Genomic DNA, 24,533 nt, shown 5'->3' with positions numbered 1-24,533 from the left:
GGTTGTATTCTTATTTTTTTTTGGCAAGCGCGTTTTAATATTGTCTTGGCCATGAGTTATGCGATTGTTCTTCATTAGATTTATCCGGCTGCGAGTTTATATATATGGGTGATGCTGATGCTGCTGCTGGGCATTATCTCTGCCAGCTGGATGTGTATGCATTATCATATTGAGTTCCTTTTACAGCTCGACAGCAAATAAACACGCAACCAGGAGGGCCATCGGCCTCTCCACGGGCTCTTCAAATGAAAAGTCATAAAAAGGCACAAAGGATAATGCGTTTTTAATGGCAATGAGTTTGGCTTTTGTGCCCGTCGACCAGCGCGTTTTTTTCGGCTTTTGACGGGCATAAAAAAATTATATAAAAAATATACAAAAAATACAAACAAAACGAAAAGACGCCGAATGGAAAATCCTTAACAAAATGAAACGGAAAATTTCTTTTTCAACTGCACAAAAGTACCCTTTTGTGTATGTATGTGTGTGTGTTAAGACCCCCAAGTTTACGAGTTTATTTAATTAATTTTTCTTCAGAAAAAAAATATATGTGTGTGTGAGTGGGCATATTTGCATCTGACAGGAAGTCAGGCGCATCCTTTTGCCAGTCTCCGCTCTTCTCACGTGTTGATTAAGCGCATTCACTTGACTTTATTAACAAGGTGAGCTTTGCCAGAGTTGCGGCTGGGTTCTGGCAGGATATGGCAGGATATTGTCCGGGAACAGGACCACAACCGCTAAGCGGTGTAAAGGCCCAGTTTTCAGCCAGAGCTTTTCAGCTATTCACTTGAAAAAAGTCCTGAATTAAATATTATTTTAAAATTGGGAATTAAAGGGAACTTTAGGAAATGAATTTATATTTATTTCAAACATTGCGACTTTATTTTAAAATTAAAAATAATATTTTTTAAAAATAAGTTATGAAATTTACCTTCAAAAAATTAATAAATATTTTTTAACAATTTTTTTTAAGGCTTTTTAACTTAATATTAGTTATGTCAAATAAGAATCTTTTTTTTTAATTTTTTAAAAATTCCTTTATAATTATTTAAATTATTATTTATTATATTATTATTATTAAATTGTGTAAGTTTGCATTTTTTAAATTGATAAAAATTTGATCAAGTTTCACTATAAAATCCCCACTTTTCTCTCAGTGAAAGCAGGAAATTATCTGCCGGATTAATACCTGTATAATTATTTAAATTTGCGCAGAAAACTTGCCGTGTCTCGCACACGATGATAGACAAGCGAGCAAAAGGGGAAAAGCCAGTCGAGAGTTGGGAGTTTCAGGAAGGAGACTGGGCTATGTATGGTACTCCTTGCCAGAGTACATTGGCATCCCGGGCACGTGACTACTCATAAGCCATTAGACCTGAGATAGGCCACCCTGCCACGTCGCACAACACTAAATCCAGGGCCTCCAGCTGCTCCTCCACCGGTGACCAGAGCAGTTTGGATTGTCGTCGCTGGTAATTGTTGACTAATTGAGCCGGGCAGCGGAATCGAAGGCCTGGATAGTCGTGTGTCAGTGATTTAGAGCCCGCTTAGCAGTTTGGACATGTGTCCAGCCTGTGGCTGCTAATGAGCTGCAAATCGTGAGTCCTGGCGTACGTGCAGGCTAGTCTTGACTTGCCCTGATTAACCCATTCATTTTCGCCTGTCGGAGGAGGCGCTTTAAAATTCCCAGCAACCTCTCTCGAACTCTCTCTCCTATCCTTGAACTTAGACCCCCCACTTTAAGCCCAGTCAACTATTTACGGCTTAAAGGTCAGTCCTGGCAGAGCAACGAACCAAATCGCAATTAAAGCCCACAGCTCATTGCTTATTTATAAAGCAATTTAGCCCCACACACACACACATTTATTATTACACACGTTCATAAATACTTACACTTCTTTTTAATTTAAATGTGGAGAGGCCTCAACCTGCGACCAATTAAAATTTTTAATTCCATAATTTAACCACTTAGACGGCATTTAAGTCATCAAAACCAGCGATATATATATGTTAAATTTTTCATTGAAAAAACGGAGCGGAGTAAAAAACCAATTAAATGGAAATTGAACTAAAGTGTGCCAATGACAATTCTGATGGGTTCTAATTTCAGTTTTAAAACACAACACAAATACCAGAACCAGTTGGCTTTTCGCTGCTTTCACTTTTCACTTTTCCACTGGTCACTTTTCGTTTTTCCCCCCTCGACTCACTTTTGGTTTTGAAAGGGCGGCGCCCGTGGATTGTTATGCAAATGGAACGCACTGAAAGAAAATCAATTAACTAAAGCAAACACATTGGGTCTGTGGCCCAACAACAATGGCCTACTCCTACTCCCGTGTCCTGTGTCCTGTCAAATACCCGTTGCGGGTGTGGGTTCGAAAATTAATTAAACCTCATTTGATGCAATCTTTCAGCGGGCCTAATTCGGGTCGGATCCATGGCCAGAATCCGAGGAGCAATTAGGCCCACAAACATCGGGGCCAACATACACAGAAAGGCACCGAGAGAAACGTTTTAGAAGGAGTTTAATTTGGGAGAAAATATTAAAACAAATCAAAAATAGAAATATAAATATTAAAATTAATTATATAATTATAATAAATATTAAATATATATTTTGTAAACATCTCATTTGTATATTGCGCTTTTTAGTGTGACCAGCTATCGATAAGAGACCGATTTATGTTGGATTTTGTAAAAATGAAGGGACGGTCACTTTGGAAATTGTGTTAAATAAAAGCCATCCGTTGGAAATATTAATAATAAAGAACCTGAGAGTTTACAATTTTAAATATATTTAAATAAGTATCAGGAACTTTTAGGATTTTAATCTCATAAAAAATAGTGTTAAATACATTTATTAAAGGATTCTTTAAATATTTTGCCATATTTTAAAATAAAATTTTGCTTAGATATATTGCAGATAATATATAATAATTTCAACCATAATCTGTGAAACATCCTACAATTTTTCATCCCTTTTAATTCTTTTCTAAACCAATTTATCACATATAATTTTTAGCCCCCCGATTGTTCCCAGTGCCTCAAATTCCTGGCAAAGGATATTCCGGGCCCTTGGTGTTTGTGGGATGTGTAGTTATGTTATGTGCGACGGTGCGATGGCTATGTATATGGCATGACTGTCATTTGCTTTATGCACACGCCGAGGAAATATTCATGATTGCAGTTAACAAGGACAATTATGATTGATTTATGTGCGCCATTAGTGTGGGCCGGGTTTATGGCAGGTGTGATAAAAGTTATTATCCTTGGCACACACACTTTCTTCATGGCTTAAAGTTTGAGTGGCTCGTTAAAAGTGTAAACCATCCGGGCCACTAAGATACGCCGCCGAGCAGCTAAATTAACATTGTAAGTGTCTTGTATTCCAACGAAAACATAACATTTAATTAGATAACCCATATATGAGCGGGCAACTCATTTACATTTTGTATTTCGCGTTAAGTTTATCAACCTTTATGGCCCAAAGTTTTGTTATTGCTTATGCAAATGAGTTGCTTTTACAGCAGGAAAATCCCTAGAGGAAAGGTTCTTTAAATTTAAATTTAAATAAATCGAGAAACAGAAAGATTTCTGCAAAAGGCAAGTGCCAATGACCCGATGAATAAATATTCATGTTATTCCTCTCTGAATAATTTAAACTCAAATCGTTTTCAATTATTTTTGTGAAAACTTTAACCTTTATATGTGTTCTGTGTATATAATTAAATGCTTCTGGCAGGAGAGTAATAAAATTTGCGACAGGTGTACAACAAAAAGAACAAAAATTGCACACATATTTCCGAAAAAGTAAATTGCCAAAAATTGCCAAAATGTTTACACACATAATGCAATTTTAATTGCACACAATGTGGCGCTTAGTTTGGCTTAAAATTGTATTTATACAGGGCATTGAGTGCCATTTATATACACACAACTTGTGTACCATATTATATATACTATAATATAAATGTGTACCCGGTCAGGACTCATAATTTGCGGCTGGCGAATCCTTTTTGGGTCTGCTGCTGCTGCTACGGCCATGTCCTTTGCCGCAATCGATGTCGTTTATCTTCTGATTTGTTGCCAAACGAAGCAAAACAAATCACTTGCTTGAACGGAGCGATCCAACAACTAAATTTCAGGAGCTGCTGCAGCTATTCCCCTTCTGGGATTTTTCCGCACTTTTCCTTTTCCCATTTTCCAGCTCCGGCTGCTGTTGCGAATGAATTGTGTCCATTTTTCAGGCATCTTTGACGTTTCACGAAGGCGAAGGACACAGCAAGGAAAAAGGCTGGGAATTTGTGACGCCTCCGCCTCGTGTTAACAATGGAAGAATGTGCCGTGATGCCACGCCTCCACAAAAGGTACAAATGTCGCCGAAATTTATTAGCCTGCATTAACCGACACAAGGACTCGCCGGGATATATAGACACCATATATTAATATACGAGAGCGGAGCGTGTGTGCGCTGTAACAATTGGTTTTGTCTTTCTGGCTCCTGACTAAAGTGCACATTTGTTGTCTTCTTTATTTTCAGAGGAGCAACCAGAGTTAATCAGGATTTGTGCGAGGACTCATCCAGGGCACGCACTAAATTAATTTGGACCCCGACTTCCCGACTTTCTTGACGTTTTATTGGGATTTGCATAAACATAATTTCCGCAGGCCAAAAACAAACTACTGGGAGCCTAGGAAAAACTCTATTATTTCAGTACATTAACTTGGGATTTATTGTTTATGGCAGCCTTAGGAAGGGGAGTCGTCCCACCACCCGATCGATGGCCCAGAGTCAAAGTTGACGATGAAATATTGACTGAAAAGTTGGCCGAAAACTTGGCAACACGTGAGACTCTTGAGGTGAGGCCTTGTCCTTGGCTAAAACATTTCCTCCTTGGAGCATTTTATTCACTCAACTTTGTCCTAATTGAAAGAGCCCAAGTCTTGTGTGTGTGTGTGTGTATATATCCTCTGCATCATGGGGCTGCTGGCATAATATGCATTTTAAATTACGTATGCACACGCGGCGTATGCGCAATATGACGAACAGCAGCCGCCGCAAATTTCCTTGCCACACACACACTCACATGTCTGCGACACAGTCTGCGCTTTCCTTATTTTATAGAGAGAAATTTCCACTTGGCCTTTTGTTTCTAGCCAAGTTTATGTTATACAATTTTCGTTTCCATTTCTGAAAACCCCAAATAAATGAGAAGTCTTCATGTGTTGAGTTTTTGTAAGAAACTGATTTTATTCCATTCAAACCCTAGCTTATATAGCTAACATGAGAATGTACATTTAGATATTAGTTCTAGACCCACGCATCGGACAGTTCCCGATCGTGGGAAGTATTTTAAGTGAGATAAGGGTGCACACAGGCAACCCGATAGCGCATATCTTGAACAAACCCAGACCGCTCACAGGAGGTCATATTTCGGGTTACTTGTTACATAGGCTCAAGTGGCGGTTGTATTAATAGATAGATATGCACATACAAGTGCTAGGCCGTGCTCTGCTGCTGGGACTTAATCGCTAACAGATGCTTCTTATCTAAAACCGTGTTCATGTTTGAACAATTTCCTCTTTTCGCTGTGGCTCCACTTTTTTTCCCGCCTCCCAAAGCTCGTAAATCTTTGAAGATGCTTTGGGAAAAAATGGAAAATTGCCCATTTCAGCTGACTCTCTCTGTGTGTTGTGCTGTGTTGTGTTTTGTTGGGCCATAAAACGGCATCAGATCAATATAACATTTATTTATATTTTCGCCTGAGTGGCCATAAAAGTGTTGGCCATTCAAATGATCGCCGAAGTGGCGGCGGGCTCTAATTAATATGTGGGTGCGCACAGGATCCAAGTGGAAAATAAAAAATAGAAAATAGAAAATACTTCAAAGAGCGCTCTTCCTTTGGGGATTTATGGCCTGCCGGCCGGACGGAAGTGTCACTTGAGGGACAACTCCAACAAAGTGCTGGAAACTCGGGTAACTCCAAGAACTCGAGAGCCTGTATTTATGTAGCGATAAAATTAAATTTATTTTAACGCCCAGGACCCCGGCTTGTGCGCACATAGTCAAACACTATCGCCAACTTGGCGGCAAGTTCTGTTTGAAAACTATACCCAGCTAGGCCGGGAAACTCACAGGAAGGCCGGGAAAGCACCTGCGATAAAAGTTTTAGCGCCATTTTCCCCCCACTTTTCTTATGTGAACGAATGCCGTGTATTTTGGGCATACTCACGACGAGTCGGGAGTTGGGAGTCGGGAATGGAAATCCGCTGGTTGGAAAAGTCGCAGCCAGCTATTCAGCCCATAAACCAGGCGGCAAATGCAATGATATTGGCCGTGTTTAATCTGCTGGCCGGAGTTAATATGCCTGCCGCAATGCAGTGCCAGACAGGGGAGGCCAGCGAGAGGCTCTGGGTTTGGGGTTTCCCTATTTTCCTTCCGCTTTTCCCCTGCATTTTCTTGCCAGTCGGCAGAAATTCTCGTTTAGCCACACAAAACGTATCTGGAAATTGATGCCGGAGATCTGATTTCGTTTGAGATTCCATTGGGTAAGTTCAGAATTTTAATTTAAATATTTAGCCACCGCAGATTGAGAGCTACAGCTTGTAAAAAGTAATGAACAGCATAAAAAGTTATGCATAAAAATCTTGACAACAAATTTAATTACATTTTATTGTTATTTCAAAGTCCATTATGCTGAATGTGCCATTTTTTGTAGGATTTTCAGTAAAAAGTTAAATGTAAAAGCTAAAGTAAAACTACGAGTGAGGGAAATGTTATGAAAATAAGGTTATATTTTGTTGTTTTATTTTAGATTTTAAATGAAAAAAAAAATAAGAAAATGTATTTTTTTATTTTAAATAAAAAAAAAAAAAATAATCAAATATTAAAAAATTAAAATTTTAAATTTTAGAAAAAAAATATACAAAAAATAATAATTTATTTATTTAAAATTTAAAATAAATAATATTAAATTTAAATAAATAAATAATATTTTCTAATTTATTTTTTCAAATTTAAAATTTTAAATAAATAATATTAAATTTAAAATAAATAAATAATATTTTCAACATTTTTTTCAAATTTAAAATTAAAATTTTTTTTCTGTGGCTGACTATTAACTTGATCAATTTATTTTTTAATTAAATAGAGTTAAGGAATTATTTAAAATATTATTTTATAAAAAATTTAGTACATTTATATTTACTCTTTTTGTTAAGCTAAAAAAACTCATTTACTTGAGCCACAAAAAATATGTCATTAATCAGGTTAATGCTTTAAGCGTTAAAAATTTTAATAATTACATAATTTCCGCTTAACAAAAATTAATTAAATTTCTTTTGAATTTAAAAACATAGAAATTTACAACAAAACCCCCTGAAAGTCGCTTCCAGCTATCGCCACGTGTGCAATCTGAGCCGCAATCGGACAGGTAGCCTTCCCAGGAACCAAAACATTGATTAGCTATCGCCAGAACCCCCTCCGGATATGATTTATGCCCGTGAAAGTAGTGTTAATTAAATGGGGGAGTGAGCATATTGATTTTCCCTGTCCCGATTGATGCCTGCCTGCTACTGTCGATGACTTTATGGCCCCTGCCAGAGCAATTGCCTCCGTTATGGTTATGGATATGCAGGGGCTGATAAGCTGATAAAACGTTGATCCCCTGGCGGCGACTTATAAATAGAGGTGATTGGGTCGGCCGCCGCGTAAACGGATCCGAAATGTCGGCGAAAAAGAGCCAGTCGCCGGCGCAGGATTCGCTTGCCAGTTCTTCACCGCCACCGCCAGTGGTCACCTTCCTCCGTTTGGGCCACAAAAATCACTCGCAGTGGAATGCTTTGGGCTCTGCCTCCTTTGTCCTCATCTCCGGCGGCATGAGCCTGGCCTGGGGCGCAGGATTCGCCGTGCATTCCGCTCATCGTGATCAACTCCTGCTTACGGTGCACATGCAGGTGGCCTGGTATGCCACCGCCACTCTGGGAGCCATTTTCGGGGCTTTTTGCACCCACCGACTGCCCCAGAAGCCGATATATGTGAGTAGGTTTACTCCTATATCCAGAAATATTTCAAATAAAATAAATACCTAACAGATCCTCGGCTCTTGCCTGGTGATAGCCTCTGGCATCCTGTTTCTGGCCTGGCCCGAGAGCTCTTCCGCTGTGATCGCCGCCCGGTATCTGGATGGTCTGGCCAATGGCCTGGTCTTTGTCCCAGCCCTCAGCACTGTGGGTGAGATCGCGGTCAATGGCATCCGTGGTTTGCTGGCCTCCACGGTGGAGCAGCTGGCCACCAACACGGGCATCCTGATGCAGCTTATCTACACGGCCGTGTGGCGTACAGAGTGGAACGTGGCCATTGTGGCCGATCAGGTGCACGGCGTGCTCTCCATTATCTATGGCGTGATAGCCCTGGCCTTGGCCTTGACCTTGTGTGTGGAGTCACCGGTGCACCTGCTGATGCGCTCCAACGAGCAGCGGGCGGTGGTGGCGTTGCGACACCTGCAGCGTCCCTATATGGTAACCAGCGAGACCCTTCTACGGCTGGACGAGCACAAACTGTATGTGGCCGCCAGTCGAGAGATGTGCTGGTGGCTGAGCCTGCAGAAGGGACTGCCGCCGCTGCTCAAGATCCTGGCCCACCGGCTGCTGGGTTCCCTGTGCCTCAATCTGGTCATTTGGAGTGCTCTCTTCGAGACGGCCAGCCAGCTGGTGAGCAGCTTTCAGGCCTGGCCGTATGTGGTATTTGGGGTCCTGCGTTGGTGTGGCTGCTTCTGTGTGGTGCTCCTCATGGACACTACTGGGCGCAAGAAACCCACTCTCTTTGGCACCTTCTCTACGGGCTCCTTTGCCTTTGCCTTTGCTAATTTGTTTGGACGAACTCCGCACATGATCACCGCTCTGGTGGTGCTACTGAGTCTGCAGTTCTTTGCGGGATTGGGTCAGTGTGCCTCGGCTGTGTACCTTACGGAGGGATTTCCTTTGGCGGTGAAGCCACACCTGGTGGCTGTGGTCTATGTGATGGAGTTGATCACGCGACTGCTACTCTGCAGTTTTGCTCCTTCTCTGGAGGGGATTGCGACCTACTTTCAGGTGTTGGGCTCCCTGTCCATGGTGTTTTTTCTCCTGGGAATCTTCTGTCTGCCGGAGACGAGACTCGTCACTCTGGCGGAGGCGCAGCAAAAGTTTGCCAAGTGGTTCAACAAGGACTTTTGAGTGTTTAATAAATATAAATAAATATGATGACAGTGAACTAATCGAAGCTTATGGGGTCAGTGCTGTGGGTAACGGTGGATAGTAGGTGTTTTTATAAGGGGAAATCCCCTTTTTGCAATTGAAATTATAGAAAAGTAAACAGTGATAACAGAGGCTTTGAAAAAATCTAACTTTTTTATACGCTGAAGTTGGGAATACCCTTTCAAAAATCTTTAATAAATCAAAAGAAAAGAAATTTAAATATAAAAAAAAACTTTTTAAAATAGAAAATATATGAAAAGTATTTAAAATATTATTTATATATTAAAATACTTAAATAAACGTTTCCAAATACCCCCAATTTATTAAAAATATTAAACAAAATTTACGTTTAAATTAATATAAGTGCAAAAATTTATAAAATTGCAAATCTAAAAAGATTTTTTTGCATGTATTCCCCGAGCCACTTATGTTTCTCTATCTAAAACGCCACGATAATGGTCAACTACTGGCCATAAAATAAGCTAATATTGAGTACAAATATTGTCACAACCTCTAGGAATTCAGTTTTAATTTGAACAAAGCCCTGAAAGGTGTTCTTTAGCCACAGAAAATGAGTCAAATTAACAAGAAGACCAGGTCCACGTGGGATGACAAAGCCAAAGGCATCAGGGGTAACAAATTGCAGTCAAGTGCGTGGGAATCAGGTGAGATTATCTTATCGGAATCGAAAAAAATTCCTAGAATATTTTTATAACATTTCTCTAATGACAAAAAATTGATTTATTTGCTTTTAGCCATAGCTGTTTTCTGGTTTATTGTTGGAGTTATTGGAGCAGCCTGCAACTTTATAATAAAGAACAAGAAAAACATATTGGTAACGGTGTTAATTTCAATCTTTTAATAAATAATTCTAAAGTATAATATCTATTTATATGTTTTCCTTGTCATGACAGGACTTTTGTTATAATGTAATGATGCTGGGCTCCACACTGTATGCTTTCTTTTATCCTTCCAAGGACGGGCCAAAGGTTAATAACCGAAAATCCAGGTCGAAAAAATAAGTAAATGAAGTTTTAAAGATATATTTCAAGTTTTGTAATTTATATTAAACAGTTTCATGAAATATATAATGGAAATTGAAATAAATAAAATTCCCTGTATGCTACATGGTAATGATGTTTTATTGAATATAAAATATATTAAATACATTATAGAGAAGGCAATTTATGACTAATTATAAAGTTAACAAAAGGTTATTCTTAATTTAACTGTTTTAAAATGATTGATGATTGTTTTATTTCAGTTGCCTTTTCCTTAGATCGCCAGTGATACCATTTATTTAAAGACAAAACAGTAATCATCCACTTCCCGGAAATACTATAATAAAAACGATAAACATTTTATGATTCAGATTTTAACCTCAAACAAGTTAAAGGCTTTTTAAAAATTCAGGGGGTGCCCCATTCTTCAGATTAATTGGCAATATCTTTTTTGCTAGAAAATTAAAATTGTTTGTTGAGCAATTTTACTCCAAGTAACGAGCAATAAAAAGCCATAAACCAAGTTATTTAGCTATAATATATTTCCAAGAATCATTTATGGAGTATGATTCATCCTCTGTCATGGACCTTGGCACAGGTGTCCACTCATTACGGGGGAAAGTACCCACATCTCCGGCTGACAGGCACACTTCTATGCCAAATCAGACTCGCTGTGATCCCAAGTGGGTTGTATATACTCCCACCCCATATACCATACGGCTTACCATTATTCACAAACATTGCGATAAGAGTCCTTATCGGGCGCTCGCACTCGTTACTATGTAGCCTGTCCCCTCTAATCAATGCCTGGCACCTGCGATAAGCTCTCCACACTCCAGTATCAGTTGGCCAGGCCCGATCTCGGTGAAAATATAAAAATCATTCGGCCTGCGGATCCAGTGCCCAGTTATAAATCGACCTCTTGCGAAGACGGTTCGCTTCGGTAAAAGAGTGAAAAGAATAGAATGCAGAACGACAAGTTTGGAGGCCCGCAGCAGGTGGTTTTCACAGCACCACCCCAGCAGCCAGGATACCCACAACCAGGATACCCACAGCCAGGATATCCAGCCCAGAACTATGGACAACCACAGATGACTCCTGCACACACATATGGAGGACCTCCTCCGCCACCAGCGCAGCCTCCGCGGGATCCTCCCACTCGAGTGGAGCCTCCTCGCGGAGGATGTTGCTCTTACAACCAAAAGAACAAGCCTCAGGCGAATGCCATAGGCTCAGGTGAGTTGACTTTTGGCATTCAGTAAGCTAGTAACTCGTCAAAAAAGACCATGATGATAATCTTATCTGGTCTGCCCGAAAACGCTCTGATATTCCAGGAATATCAGTAGATTAGGGACAGTGACGTAAGCTTCTAACAAAAAAAAAAAAAAAAATAAATTAATTAATATAATAAACAAAAAAATTACATTTTATAAATATAAAAATAAAAGGACAACAATGAATAAATAAAATAAAAAAGCGACTGGAATAAAAACAACAAAAAGAACTATTGCCGATTATCGAGGTTTGTTTTTTCCCTCGCATCGATGCTTAGAATTCCCAACGGGTTCTAGCTTAGATACAGGGTAGAGTACCAAGAAAACACTTAAAAAAATAATATAAGAATATATTTTTAGATACTTATAAGAAGCGGATTAAACGTTTAAATGAATTATTAGTTGACAAAGGGTCATATATTCTGGTATTTTCAATCGATTTCATAGCCTCAACTTCCCTTTTCCATTCCCAGCTGGTCTAATCTTCATCTCCGGAGGCATGAACATAGCGTGGGCAATTGGCTTCCGAGGACCCATCGGCTATCTTACGTCTAAGCACAACTTTATAGCCTGGTTCATTGGCGCCATCATTGGAGCTCTTGTGACCTGCGGGCTGACCAACAAGGTGCCCAAGAAGATGGTTCTGGTAAGCAAGAATTTCTCTGCTCACTTGCTAGGGCTCCTACTAACCTTTATTCCCCTTCTTTTAGCAATTCGCTTCGGTTCTGGTCACAATCGGTGGATTGGTGATCGCCTGCACCCACCAGAATGGAAGTGGAACCGTAGCTGCCTGCTACTTGGACGGTATAGCCAACGGCCTGGTGTTTGCTCCATTCATGGCTCTGGCCGCCGAAGTTTCGGTGGCCTATAAGCGTGGCATTAATGCCACCAGCACGGAGCAGCTCTGCTATGGCATTGGCATTCTACTGCAGATCGTCTATAGCACTTCCTGGAGTTACGGCTATTACACTACGTACAACGACTTCACGGCCGAGAACATGAAGGGAGTGCTGAGCACCATCTACGGATTCCTTGCCCTGCTTTTGGGCACCTTTATGACCATTGAGTCACCGGTGCTAATGTTGGCCAACAACGACGAGTCGGGGGCCATCGATGCCCTGCGGCGCCTGCAGAAGCCGGCCGTGTTGACGGATGAGACCTACGAACAGCTGGCGGAGCACAAGCGCTATCTGGCGGAGAACAAGAGTATGACTCTGAAGGAGAGCATTGGTCAAGCGATGCCCACGTTCCTGAGACTCGCCTATCTGCGAGCCCTCAACGCCATGAGCCTCTCCTCCTTCGTGATAATCACGCTGATGCTCTCCATCTACCTCAGCTATGGACTGAGCAGCGCCCAGGGCTTCTACATTGCCTTTGCCTTCTGCCGCTGGCTGGGCACCCTGATCTCTGCCTTCACCGCCGACTGCCTGGGCAGGAAGAAGCCCATGGTGGTGGGCCTGCTCGTTGCTGCCTGCCTTTCCTTTGGCATTGGAGGGCGGTACGGTTTTGGTAATTACATGAGTGGAGTGACCATCCTCATTCTGTTCTTTGCCTTCTTCTCGGGCATCGCCTTCACGCCCAGCTCCGCGTACATTGCGGAGGCCTATCCTTTGGGTGTCAAGCAGCACTTTATCTCCTTCACCTTTATCGTGGAGATGTTCGTCTTCCTCATCATCCAGGTGTGCGACTACAACCTGATGCAGGGATACAACTACTTCTACATTATGGGTGGCATGTACATTGGTGGCTTTATCCTGGGCTGCGTTTCCTTCCCGGAAACCCGAATGATGACCATGCGGGGAGCCCAGGAGCAGTTCAGTCGATTCATTAATATGCGCTTTTAATTGAGGGAAAATGTGAAAATTGTATCTACGGAAATTAAAGGTACTTCAGCTTATCCCTAAATAAGCCAAAAGAAGTATTGATGGAGGAAAATATTGACAACAATTGTGTGTATTAAAGTATTTATAACTTATAAATAAATGCGAAACAAATTTAAAATAAAATGTGTTTAAAAAGCTTTCAAATAACAAACAAAAATTTAAGTGGTTTAATTTTTAAAGAACTCGGTTTTTAGGACCAATTTCACCACGAAATGTTATTACTTTTAATGACCAATACTTGGGTCAATTGGGAAAAACCAAAAGGGGAATTACCTTAGCTGATATAAAGGATCCTTATCTAGTTATTCATAAATCGAAAAAAATATTACTTAATAGGTTTCAGGTTTATTTATCGCTTAATAAATATAATATTTAATTATTAAATAAATAAATATTCTGCCAATCAATTTTCCTTCCTAAAAGAATATTCTTTAAAAAGTTAAATAACCCAAGACCCGTGTAAACTTTAATCAAAGTTTTCAAAACTTTACAATTGCCATAAATAATGTCAATGACTCAAGGCTTCTGATTAATAAGGAAAACTTTTAGCCACCGTTGTGAAGGCCCTTGGAAAGGGGTGTGTTTATAATTCACTCTATTTAACTCAATTTAACAAAAATGTATACGTTTTATTGCACTTTTAAAACGTAGTTTAAGATAAGATAAGATAAGAGGGAACCCCCCTGTAAATTAAAAAAAAGTCACGTTTCTAAATCAAAATGTAGAGATAAAACTAGTTTAATTTTAAACTTATTGCGATTCTCTATATTTTCACATAGTAATTCTTCTTATAGTATTATTAAACAGGTGTTATCTAAACTCTAGCGATCAGATATTAACCGAAACACCTTTATATTCATCCCCCCTAGAGGGTATAGCATTGTATATAATTCAACAAACACATTAAGATAAGGATCCTCGTGCTTATCGCTGGCCATTTGCTGCTCTTATCAGTGTGGTGCCGATAAGCCTTGGCCCCTGTTCAATTATCATTTTTGGTCGCATTGCCAAATGCTTATAATCATTGGCCCCGACCATCCGTCAACCAGTTGCACATTGCTCATACGCGGGGTTGGTTGCCCTCTGGAAGAGCAACAAGGAAAACTACGACGAAATGGGAAACGACAAGTTCACAGCACCGGAGCCTCCGCCAATGGGCTTTGCCAGTGCTCCACCACCACTGGGATTTCCTCAGCCAAGTTATCCTCAGCCAGGACTTTCTTGGGCCTCGCCACATAGCCAGCAGCCAGGTTATTCAGGTTATCCGCCACCACAGCAGCAGGGATTTCCCTCACAGCAGGGTTATCCACCACAGCAGGGGGGATATCTACCACAGCAGGAATATCCACCACATCAGGGATATAATCCACAACAAAGTTATCCCCCTCAGTACTATGGATCATCAACTGGCTATGGAGGACCACCGCCACCACCACCATCGTATCCCTCACAGCAGACCGTGAATGTGACGGTGAATGGCGGGTGGTACAGTCGTAATCAGAAGAACAAGCCACAATCAAATGCTGTGGGCGGAGGTGAGTCAGAGTCGATACTACAAAAATATATATAACAAAATCATTTACAGGGTAGATTGATGTTCTATCTTCTATCTATCTATTTTTCTACCTATCTGTCAATCGATATATCTATCGATCTATCTGTCTATCTATTTATCTATCTACTGATCTACTGATCCATCTATATTTCTATCAATCTTCTACCTTCTGTAACAAATCTCTCTCACCCCTCCTAATAATCTTTTACAATTATTAAACCCAATCCTTAGCGGCTCTCATTTTCGTGTCTGGAGGCATGAACATTGCGTGGAGCATTGGCTTCCATGGAACCCTGTTTTATACCACCACCAAGCATAATTTCTTGGCCTGGTTTATTGGCGGCATCATTGGAGCTGTGCTTAGCTGTTTTCTCACCAACAAAGTGGCCAAGAAGCATGTCCTGGTTAGTCCTTATATTATAATAATAAATTCAATTTAAATTATTTTTAAATAAATATTTGAACTAATTTTAAACCATTTTCCACAGATCTTCAGCTCCACCCTGGTGATGATTGGCGGCATAGTGATTGCCTCTACCAGGAACAATGGCTCAGCCAGCTTGGCAGGATCCTACCTGGATGGGATAGCCAATGGACTGGTATTTGCCCCGTTTTTAGCCCTGGCTGGAGAGGTCTCGGTGCCCTACATGCGCGGACTCATCACGGCTAGCATTGAGCAGATGTGCTTCGGCCTGGGCATCTTTGTGCAGATCGTGTACATCTCCGCTTGGACCTATGAAGCGTATCCCTTGAAGAACTCCTTCTCGCCGGAGAACATGAGGGGAGTCCTGAGCGCAGTCTACGGACTGCTTGCCTTGCTAATTGGCTCGCTGCTATGCATCGAATCTCCGGTGATAATGCTGGCCAAGAAGAACGATGAGCAGGGAGCCATCGATGCTTTGAGGCGCCTGCAGAGACCTTACACCGTGACCAACGAGACCTTCGAGCAGCTGGCGGAGCACAAGCGGTACCTGGCTCACAACAAGGACCTCTCGATGGGCCAAAGCATTTGCCAGGCCATCCCCACCTTCATCCGGCTGGTGATCCTCCGAGGTATGAATGTCCTGAGCATCAACCAGCTCATGTACTTGACCCTGGTCTACTCCTACTCCAACGGGTATGGCCTGAGTGACTCCTGGGCGTGGCTCTGTGGCTTTGGGATCTGTCGGTGGATGGGCAACTTCATTGCCACCTTCAGCATGGAGTCGGCGGGTCGCAAGAAGCCCACCATCCTGGGACTCTTGGTCTGCGGTGTACTGGCCTTTGTGATTGCCGGTCAGTATAATATCTACAGATACGAGTACAACATCGGAAATGCCATCATGACGCTGGTATTTGAGTTCTTCGCAGGAATAGCCTTCACCTCCACGTCTCCTTACCTGTCCGAGGCCTATCCTTTGGGTGTGAAGCAGCATTTTATAGCATTTACCTTCGTGGCGGAGATGCTGGTTTTCATTATTATTAGAATGATCGATTGGGGTACCACAGTTGGAGCTGAATACATGTACGCCGTGGGAGCACTCTATGTATTTGGTTTTGTCTTTGTGATCCTCTGCCTGCCGGAGACGAGAAGGACCAATTTGCGAGAGGCTCAGGAAAAGTTCAGCAGATTCTTCAACATGGGCTTCTAGGTTTTGTTATGTGATTAATTAGAGATTGGAAATTGGAGATAATAAAAGTATTTATAATTCAACACAAGCACTTGCCGCGTTGTATTTTTCTGTTTTAGTTGTGTTTTTATACCCTTGCAGGGTATTATAATTTCAGTCAGAAGTTTGCAACGCAGTGAAGGAGACGTTTCCGACCCTATAAAGTATATATATTCTTGATCAGCATCAACAGCCGAGTCGATCTAGCCATGTCCGTCTGTCCGTCTGTCCGTCCGTCTGTCCGTTTCTACGCAAACTAGTCCCTCAGTTTTAAAGCTATCTGAATGAAACTTTGCATGTAGTCTTCTATATACTCTCACTGCTATATATGTCGGAACGGGCCGGATCGGACGACTATATCATATAGCTGCCATACAAATGTTCGATAAATTTTTAGAAAAAAAATTTTAACTTGGCTGTTTTTCAATATTATTCCATCATTTTTGAGATATAGCCTTTTTATATTATTCCAGAATTTTGGTAAAAATTTTATGAAAATCGGACCACTATATCTTATAGCTGCCATAGGAACGATCGGGGAATTAATCAAAAAAATTATAACTTCGTTGTTTTTCAACGTATTTTAATCTAATTTGAAACATGAGCTTCTGGTATTATTTCAAAATTTTGGTAAAAATTTTATGAAAATCGGACGACTATATCTTATAGCTGCCATAGGAACGATAGGGAAAGTAATAGAAAAAATTATAACTTCGTTGTTTTTCAACGTATTTTCATCTACTCTGAGATATGAGCTTTACTTATTATTATAGAATTTTGGTATACATTTTATGAAAGTCGGACAACTATATCATATAGAAGCGATCCGCAGATGTAGAGAAAATGTAATGCTGGGAATGTATAACTGTAACTGTCAAACTGTAAACATAATAAGTATAGGTAAAATGGTATGTAACTCAGTTTAGTGTCTGTTTTCGGCATTATAATTTATGACATAAATATTAAAACCAATCTGCAAGGGTATACAAACTTCGGCGTGCCGAAGTTAGCTTCCTTTCTTGTTTTTTTTTACTATTGACAACATTTATAAACTGTCAACCGATTGCTTTGTTGACAGTTTCCTTAGAGTGAAAAGTGAAAACATTGTTTTCCAGTAAAGGAAAGACACGAGATAGAGAGAGTGTAAGAGAAAGTACCTTTTCGGTAGACCAGCGTCCTCGTGCTTATCACTGACCATTTGCCGCTCTTATCAATGTCGTGCCAATAAGCCTTGGCCCTTGTTTAACTATTATTTTTGGTCGCATTGCCAAATGGCTATAATCATTGGCCCAGACCATCCGTCAGTCAGTTGCACATTGCTCATACGCGAGGTTGGTTGCCTTCTGAAAAAGCAACGAGGAAAACCGAGACGAAATGGGAAACGACAAGTTCACAGCACCAGAGCCCCCGCCAATGGGTTTTGCTAGTGCTCCACCACCGTTGGGATTTCCTCAGACAGGCTATCCTCAGCCAGGACTTTCTGGGGTCTGGCCACATAGCCAGCAGCCAGGTTATTCGTGGTATCCGCCACCACAGCAGCAGGGATATCCCCCACAGCAGGGTTATCCACCACAGCAGGAATATCCACCACATCAGGGATACAATCCACAACAGGGTTATCCGCCTCAGTACTATGGATCAACAACTGGCTATGGAGGACCACCGCCACCACCACCATCGTATCCCTCACAGCAGACCGTGAATATGGCGGTGAATGGCAGCTGGTACAGTCGTAATCAGAAGAACAAGCCACAATCTTATGCTGTGGGCGGAGGTGAGTCAGGGTCGATAGAAGAAAATTATATATAAAGAGCTTAATAAGTAAATACAATTACATCATCTATGAAATTAAAAATCTTAAGAACAAAATCATTTACAGGGTAGATCGATGTTCTATCGTCTATCTATCTATTTATCTACCTATCTCTATCTCTCTATCGATCTATCCATTTAATTACCTTCTCTAACGAATCTCTCTCCAACCCCTCCTAATAATCCTTTAAAATTATTAAACCCAATCTTTAGCGGCTCTAATTTTTTTATCTGGAGGCATGAACATTGCGTGGAGCATTGGCTTCCATGGAACCCTGTTTTATGCCACCACCAAACATAATTTCTTGGCCTGGTTCATTGGCGGCATCATTGGAGCTGTACTCAGCTGCTTTCTCGCCAACAAAGTGGCCAAGAAGCATGTCCTGGTAAGTCCAAAAATTTTTTTACACTTATTATAATTAATTTTTTTCCATTCCCCAAAGATCTTTAGCTCCACTCTGGTAATGATTGGCGGCATAGTGATTGCCTCTACCAAGAACAATGGCTCAGCCAGCTTGGCAGGATCCTACCTGGATGGGATAGCCAATGGCCTGGTGTTTGCCCCGTTCATGGCCCTCGCTGGAGAGGTCTCGGTGCCCTACATGCGCGGCCTCATCACGGCCAGCATTGAGCAGATGTGCTTGGGCCTGGGCATCTTTGTGCAGATCTTGTACGTCTCCACTTGGACCTCTGAAACGTATCCCTCGAAGAACTCCTTCTCGCCGGAGAACATGAGGGGAGTCCTGAGCGCCGTGTACGGACTGCTTGCCTTGCTAATTGGCTCACTGCTATGCATCGAATCTCCGGTGATAATGCTGGCCAAGAAGAACGATGAACAGGGAGCCATCGATGCTTTGAGGCGCCTGCAGAGACCTTACACCGTGACCAACGAGACCTTCGAGCAGCTGGCGGAGCACAAGCGGTACCTGGCTCACAACAAGGACCTCTCGATGGGCCAAAGCATTTGCCAGGCCATCCCCACCTTCATCCGGCTGGTGTTCCTCCGAGGTATGAATGTCCTGAGCCTCAACATGTTCCTGTACTTGACCCTGGGCTCCTCCTACGCCAGCTGGTATAGCCTGGAGGGCACCTGGGAGTGGCTCATTGGCTTTGGGATCTGTCGGTGGATGGGCAACTTCATTGCCACCTTCAGCATGGAGTGGGCGGGTCGCAAGAAGCCCACCATCCTAGGGCTCTTGGTCTGCAGTGTCCTGGCCTTCGTGATTGCCGCTCAGTACAATTTCTATAACATGTGGACCGGAATTGCCATCATGACGCTGTTCTCTGAGCTCTTCGCTGGTATAGCCTTCACCTCCACGTCTCCTTACCTGGCCGAGGCCTATCCTTTGGGGGTGAAGCAGCATTTTATAGCTTTTACCTTCGTTGCGGAGATGCTGGTCTTCATTATAATTGGAATGATCGATTGGGGTGTCATTGCTGGAGCTGAATACATGTACGCCTTGGGAGGACTCTATGCATTTGGTTTTTTCCTTGTGATTTTCTGCCTGCCGGAGACCAGGGGGACCAACTTGCGAGAGGCCCAGGACAAGTTCAGCAGGTTCTTCACCACGAGCTCCTAGGTTTTGTTGTTCTGTGATTAATCAGAGATTGGAAATTGGAGATAATAAAAGTTGTTATAACTCGACACAAGTACTCGTCGCTTTGTATTTTTCAGTTGTTGTTTTTTCGGCTATTGATAACATATATAAACTGTCAACAAGAAAAGAGGAGAGTTTTAAACCCCGAGAGAGAGAGAGTGAGTAAAAGAAAGTACCTTTTCGGTAGACCTACCTCGTACCTGCACCAAATCCCTGCTAGAACACATGCTCGGCTCTCAGGCACTACGTTTCCGAGATAGGAAAATCCAACATATAGCGCACACACCTAAGCTCTTATTTATCAATCAATAAGCGATAAGATAAGCAGGTCGGCGATAGATATAGATAGAGTTCCAATCGAACCTGTTCAAGCACCCAAAACCAAAACCCAAAAATGTGTAGTCTTGTTCGACAGTTCGACCACAGAGGGTGCCCGATGCCCGACACCGATCCCAGACCTTCGCCCAACGATGGTTTCCAGGCCATTCCCATTGACAGTGCCGGTGGCCAGCAGCGGGAGCTGATCCTGCAGAGCAGCCAGAGGAGTCCCTGCTGCAATCGAGATCTGCGGAATCAGCCCCAGGCAAATGCAGTAGGAGCAGGTAAGATTTGGCAAAACTACTAAAGTAGAACTTGTAATTTAGTTATTGGAAATCTTTATAAATGATCAATATTTAAATGCTTAACTTGACATTATTCAGACTTTTTTTGACAAGGCTAGAAAAGCATTAAAAATTACTTTGATATTTTGACTAAAAGCCGGAAATGCTTATTATTTTCTTGCCTTTAAGAAACTCCCTCATGGAAATGAATCACTTCTTGTTGTGCCGTAGTAATATTTATAATCTAAAATTTGATAATATCAAAACGATATGGTGATATGACCCAACACCTGCCAAAAAACTGTCATCGTGACGTTTTTTTATCACAATTTTTGGTAATTTAGATTTCTCAATTTTTACCCAAGGAAAATCTTTTCTAATTAATATTTAAAAGTCCTTGGTATAAGGTTAAACTATAAAGTCTAGGTGCCTTGACCTGCCAATACCTTAAGCATTGAATTAAAAACGTTCTACAAGTTGTCACTACAAATCTTATCTATTAACAAATAACAAGCTTTGAGATAAGTATTTTGTTTATTATGGCAAATACTTGATAAATAATAATTTTAATTTTTAATTTTTTTGTTTTCTACAGCGGCACTTATCTTTCTGTCCGGAGGTCTTCATATAGCCTGGAGCATTGGCTTTGACACCTTGTTTGCCGAACTGGAAGTTAACAATCATTTGCGTATTTGCTGGTTTTTAGCCGCCATTTTTGGGGCCCTTTTGGGTGGATTCTTCAGTCAGAAATATTCATATAAATTGTTAATGGTGAGAAGAAAACAAATTTTTAATTTTAAAGATATGAATAGAAGTGAAGTAGTATTTAGTTCATATTTCTACTAATTTTACTAATTTATTCAGAGAAATAATTGTGGAAATATAGAGATCATTGTTCTGGACTTATTTCTCTTAATTTTAAAATATAAATCTTATTAAATATATATAATAATTATATTCCTTCATCTCCTCCAGCAATTCTGCTCCCTGCTTGTCCTGATCGGAGGAGTTGTGATGGCTGCCATCAAGCTAAACCTCAATGCCTTGCTGGCTGCAAGATATCTGAATGGTTTTGCCAATGGCCTGGCCATAGCCCCCACCCTGGCCATGGCTGGTGAGCTCTCCGTTTTCTACAAGAGAGGAACCACCACCTCGGCGGCGGAACAGTGGCCTGTGAATATTGGAATCTTTGTGCAAATTGTGTGCAGTGCCAGCTGGGACACGGAAGGCGACTTCACGGAGGAGCAGTTCCAGGGAGCAATCAGTGCAGTCTTAGGTGTCCTGGCTTTGGTCATGTCCACTCTGCTCTCCATCGAGTCACCGGTGGATCTGCTGGAGCAGGGCGATGAGCAGGCAGCCATCGAGGCGCTGAGCCGGCTGCAGAGACCCCGGGCAGTGACGGCGGAGACGTACGACCAGGTGAGCGATCATCGCACCTACCTGGCCCACCATAGATCTCTGAGCTGGCGAAAGGCCTGCCCGGCCTTCTTCCGGCTGGCGGCACTGCGAGCCATGAACGCGATGAGCTGCAGCATGCTGGTGGCCTACACTCTGATTATCACCAGCAACATGGTCTACAGGGATAACTCAGGACCATATGTCCTCTTCGGTTTCCTGCGACTCATGGGCAGTTTTAGCTGTGCTTTTGCCCTGGACTCACTGGGCAGAAAAATACCCTTGCTCCTGGGGCTGGTAATCTGTGGAGGCCTGTCCTTCGGCCTGGCCAGCAGGTTTGCTGGTGCCAAGCTGCTTCGCTTCGGGGACATGCGGATGGCCCTGTGGCTCCTGCTCATCTTCCAGTTGTTTGCGGGCATAGGATTTGCCCCCAGCTCGGCGTATCTTTCGGAGGCCTTTCCCCGCCGCTTCAAGAGGCAGTGCATAGCCCTGGCCTATGTCCTGGAGATGATTGTCCAGGTGATGATCCTCCAAGTCGATCTCAGCGCCACAGCCGTGGGCAGCGACTGTGTGGAGATGTTCTTCTTTACCATGGGAAGTCTCCTGCTGGCCAGCTTCCTGGGCAGCGTCTGGTTTATGCCAGAGACCAAGGACACTACGCTGTTGCAGGCGCAGTTTCGGTTTCAGGAGTTTGTGATCCCGCCATCCTAAAAGTAGGCCACAACAAACAAGACTAGCCCCTAGATATAGCTAGGGAATAAATCGGAAATCTTTATAGGGAGCAGTGCTGCGTGTTTGCCGTTGTCTTATCGCCGGAGAAGTGACTGTCGAGATTTGAATTCTCTCGCGATTGTGCGGATCAGCATGAGGAGCAATTAGACTTCGGGGAACACCAGGGATATATAGAGGTATATATAGAGGTATATATATAGTGATTAAATGGTAAAAGTTATATGGCCAAAGACCAATCAAGTCGGTTCCCATACAACTACGATAAGATATACTCGAGAGATCATAAATGTTTGATGGACTTTATATAGTAAAGAAAAAGTATTTTAAAATGGGAACTACTACCTCGGGGTGGTTCTGGCTATAAAACTGAGTGATTAGCTTATAAATAACTAAAGCTTATTAATGTATAAAATTATTTTAAATTTTATATTTAGTCTATAAAAGATATAAAGACTTAATTCATGACTGCAAAAATTGAGGGAATATTAAAAAAATATAAACTTTATAAGAAAATTAAGATATTAATATGAAATAAACATATTAAATAAACCCTAAAAAGTATTTTTATATTTTATTTGAAATTTAATTTTTAATTTAATTAAAAGAAACAATTTCAGCTAAAAACTACAACTAACTAAACTAAACAACTAACAAGAAAGGAAACTAATTTCGGGAAGCCGAAATTTGTATACCCTTGCTGTTTGCCATAGGATCTGTCATCTAATCAAAAACCGATAACTAAGCCAAAAAAGCATCAAATTCAATTCGGAAAGCTTTTCTGTGCTAGTTTTTTGTAGGGTAACGAAACTGCATACTAAATTTCACATTTTAAGAAATTGAAAATTTTTCCAATTTTTATTTGACAATTGCAACAATTTTAGGACCTCAAAAATTAAAAAAAAAATTTTTTTTTTTTATTTTCGGCTAAACATGGCTAGATCGACTCTGCTTTTTGTGCTGATCAAGAATATATATGATTTATGGGGTCGGAAACGACTTCTTCACTATGTAACACACTTTTGACTAAAATTATAATACCCTGCAAGGGTATAAAAACTATTTAGTATTTTAAATTTCAATTTCATAAAAAGATACATTTTCAGGCACAAATAACTTTAGCAGTATTTTTAATTATTTTAAATATTTTTTAAAATTTAAATTTAATTATTTTTCAGTATTTTAAATTTTTTTTTAAATTTAAATATTATTAAAAGGTACATTTTCAGGCCCAAACTAGTTTAGCAGTATTTTTAAATATTTTAAAATTGTATTTTAAATTCAAATCACATTTAAAGATACACTTCTAAAAACAAACTAGTTCACTAGTAGCTCTTGGCTATTCAACTTTTACTCGTCACATCAATAAACTTTATTATGTACCTGTCCACCACTCTGGGCCGGGCCATAAAGGCATAAGTACGTTCCACTTATACATGTGATCGGTTGCGCATATATATTCAAATTTAATTAATTTATTTATATCCACTAATCAGGCTGATAAGTGGCTGACAGAAAAAAGGTTTCTTTATCTTATCTCTGGAACCGCTGGCGAGCGGCTCGCTCGCTCAATAACCGCCCGATGCTCGCCATTTATCAAAAGGCGTCGCGGCGGTCGGTTGGCGGTCCGGCAAGTGCGAAATTTATGGCCCGGAACGACGAGTATCGGATCGGTGACAGAAAGTGCAAAAATAATGACAAACTCGAGTAGACAAACAACAAGGCGGCGTTTCCAATGAAAAAAGTGTCAAGTAAACAATCAACAAATTATAAACGGAAACGGCATAACCAGCTCAATTGT

At 41.3% G+C, this 24,533-nt stretch overlaps 5 protein-coding genes across 5 annotated transcripts; all 5 read left to right on the top strand.

The window, feature by feature from the left end:
• Positions 1-7,722: 7,722 nt before the first annotated feature.
• LOC108071602 (galactose-proton symporter) lies at positions 7,723-9,250 on the top strand. The gene is made up of 2 exons (XM_017162383.3): positions 7,723-8,034; positions 8,092-9,250. The coding sequence occupies exons 1-2, from the start codon at positions 7,723-7,725 to the stop codon at positions 9,211-9,213; spliced, it is 1,434 nt and encodes a 477-aa protein (XP_017017872.1). The 3' UTR covers positions 9,214-9,250.
• A 1,880-nt stretch (positions 9,251-11,130) lies between these two features.
• On the top strand, positions 11,131-13,549 carry Srg2 (Sting-regulated gene 2). Its single transcript, XM_017162451.3, has 3 exons — positions 11,131-11,471; positions 11,983-12,155; positions 12,220-13,549. The coding sequence occupies exons 1-3, from the start codon at positions 11,201-11,203 to the stop codon at positions 13,351-13,353; spliced, it is 1,578 nt and encodes a 525-aa protein (XP_017017940.1). The 5' UTR covers positions 11,131-11,200; the 3' UTR covers positions 13,354-13,549.
• An 885-nt stretch (positions 13,550-14,434) lies between these two features.
• On the top strand, positions 14,435-16,645 carry LOC108071565 (solute carrier family 2, facilitated glucose transporter member 4-like). Its single transcript, XM_017162346.3, has 3 exons — positions 14,435-14,927; positions 15,179-15,351; positions 15,436-16,645. The coding sequence occupies exons 1-3, from the start codon at positions 14,507-14,509 to the stop codon at positions 16,576-16,578; spliced, it is 1,737 nt and encodes a 578-aa protein (XP_017017835.2). The 5' UTR covers positions 14,435-14,506; the 3' UTR covers positions 16,579-16,645.
• A 1,040-nt stretch (positions 16,646-17,685) lies between these two features.
• On the top strand, positions 17,686-20,048 carry LOC138928294 (solute carrier family 2, facilitated glucose transporter member 4-like). The gene is made up of 3 exons (XM_070284998.1): positions 17,686-18,370; positions 18,622-18,794; positions 18,852-20,048. The coding sequence occupies exons 1-3, from the start codon at positions 17,971-17,973 to the stop codon at positions 19,986-19,988; spliced, it is 1,710 nt and encodes a 569-aa protein (XP_070141099.1). The 5' UTR covers positions 17,686-17,970; the 3' UTR covers positions 19,989-20,048.
• A 129-nt stretch (positions 20,049-20,177) lies between these two features.
• LOC108071633 (probable metabolite transport protein CsbC) lies at positions 20,178-24,520 on the top strand. Its single transcript, XM_070284999.1, has 5 exons — positions 20,178-20,608; positions 21,204-21,379; positions 21,584-22,716; positions 22,782-22,911; positions 24,229-24,520. The coding sequence occupies exons 1-3, from the start codon at positions 20,401-20,403 to the stop codon at positions 22,712-22,714; spliced, it is 1,515 nt and encodes a 504-aa protein (XP_070141100.1). The 5' UTR covers positions 20,178-20,400; the 3' UTR covers positions 22,715-22,716; positions 22,782-22,911; positions 24,229-24,520.
• Positions 24,521-24,533: the final 13 nt, after the last annotated feature.

This window comes from Drosophila kikkawai, chromosome 3L (assembly GCF_030179895.1).
Source record: "Drosophila kikkawai strain 14028-0561.14 chromosome 3L, DkikHiC1v2, whole genome shotgun sequence".
Taxonomy (NCBI): Eukaryota; Metazoa; Arthropoda; class Insecta; order Diptera; family Drosophilidae; genus Drosophila; species Drosophila kikkawai.
Note: the sequence above shows the minus strand (reverse complement) of the source record. Positions and strands in the feature narration are given on the sequence as shown.

Excerpts from the sequence above, each read along its gene's own strand:
- LOC108071602 (XM_017162383.3), top strand. The coding sequence starts at position 7,723 with ATGTCGGCGAAAAAGAGCCAGTCGCCGGCGCAGGATTCGCTTGCCAGT. Across the intron at positions 8,035-8,091 it reads TGCCCCAGAAGCCGATATAT|ATCCTCGGCTCTTGCCTGGT; the intron begins GTGAGTAGGTTT and ends AATACCTAACAG.
- Srg2 (XM_017162451.3), top strand. The coding sequence starts at position 11,201 with ATGCAGAACGACAAGTTTGGAGGCCCGCAGCAGGTGGTTTTCACAGCA. Across the intron at positions 11,472-11,982 it reads GGCGAATGCCATAGGCTCAG|CTGGTCTAATCTTCATCTCC; the intron begins GTGAGTTGACTT and ends TTCCATTCCCAG. Across the intron at positions 12,156-12,219 it reads TGCCCAAGAAGATGGTTCTG|CAATTCGCTTCGGTTCTGGT; the intron begins GTAAGCAAGAAT and ends CCCTTCTTTTAG.
- LOC108071565 (XM_017162346.3), top strand. The coding sequence starts at position 14,507 with ATGGGAAACGACAAGTTCACAGCACCGGAGCCTCCGCCAATGGGCTTT. Across the intron at positions 14,928-15,178 it reads ATCAAATGCTGTGGGCGGAG|CGGCTCTCATTTTCGTGTCT; the intron begins GTGAGTCAGAGT and ends CCCAATCCTTAG. Across the intron at positions 15,352-15,435 it reads TGGCCAAGAAGCATGTCCTG|ATCTTCAGCTCCACCCTGGT; the intron begins GTTAGTCCTTAT and ends CATTTTCCACAG.
- LOC138928294 (XM_070284998.1), top strand. The coding sequence starts at position 17,971 with ATGGGAAACGACAAGTTCACAGCACCAGAGCCCCCGCCAATGGGTTTT. Across the intron at positions 18,371-18,621 it reads ATCTTATGCTGTGGGCGGAG|CGGCTCTAATTTTTTTATCT; the intron begins GTGAGTCAGGGT and ends CCCAATCTTTAG. Across the intron at positions 18,795-18,851 it reads TGGCCAAGAAGCATGTCCTG|ATCTTTAGCTCCACTCTGGT; the intron begins GTAAGTCCAAAA and ends CATTCCCCAAAG.
- LOC108071633 (XM_070284999.1), top strand. The coding sequence starts at position 20,401 with ATGTGTAGTCTTGTTCGACAGTTCGACCACAGAGGGTGCCCGATGCCC. Across the intron at positions 20,609-21,203 it reads GGCAAATGCAGTAGGAGCAG|CGGCACTTATCTTTCTGTCC; the intron begins GTAAGATTTGGC and ends TGTTTTCTACAG. Across the intron at positions 21,380-21,583 it reads ATTCATATAAATTGTTAATG|CAATTCTGCTCCCTGCTTGT; the intron begins GTGAGAAGAAAA and ends CATCTCCTCCAG.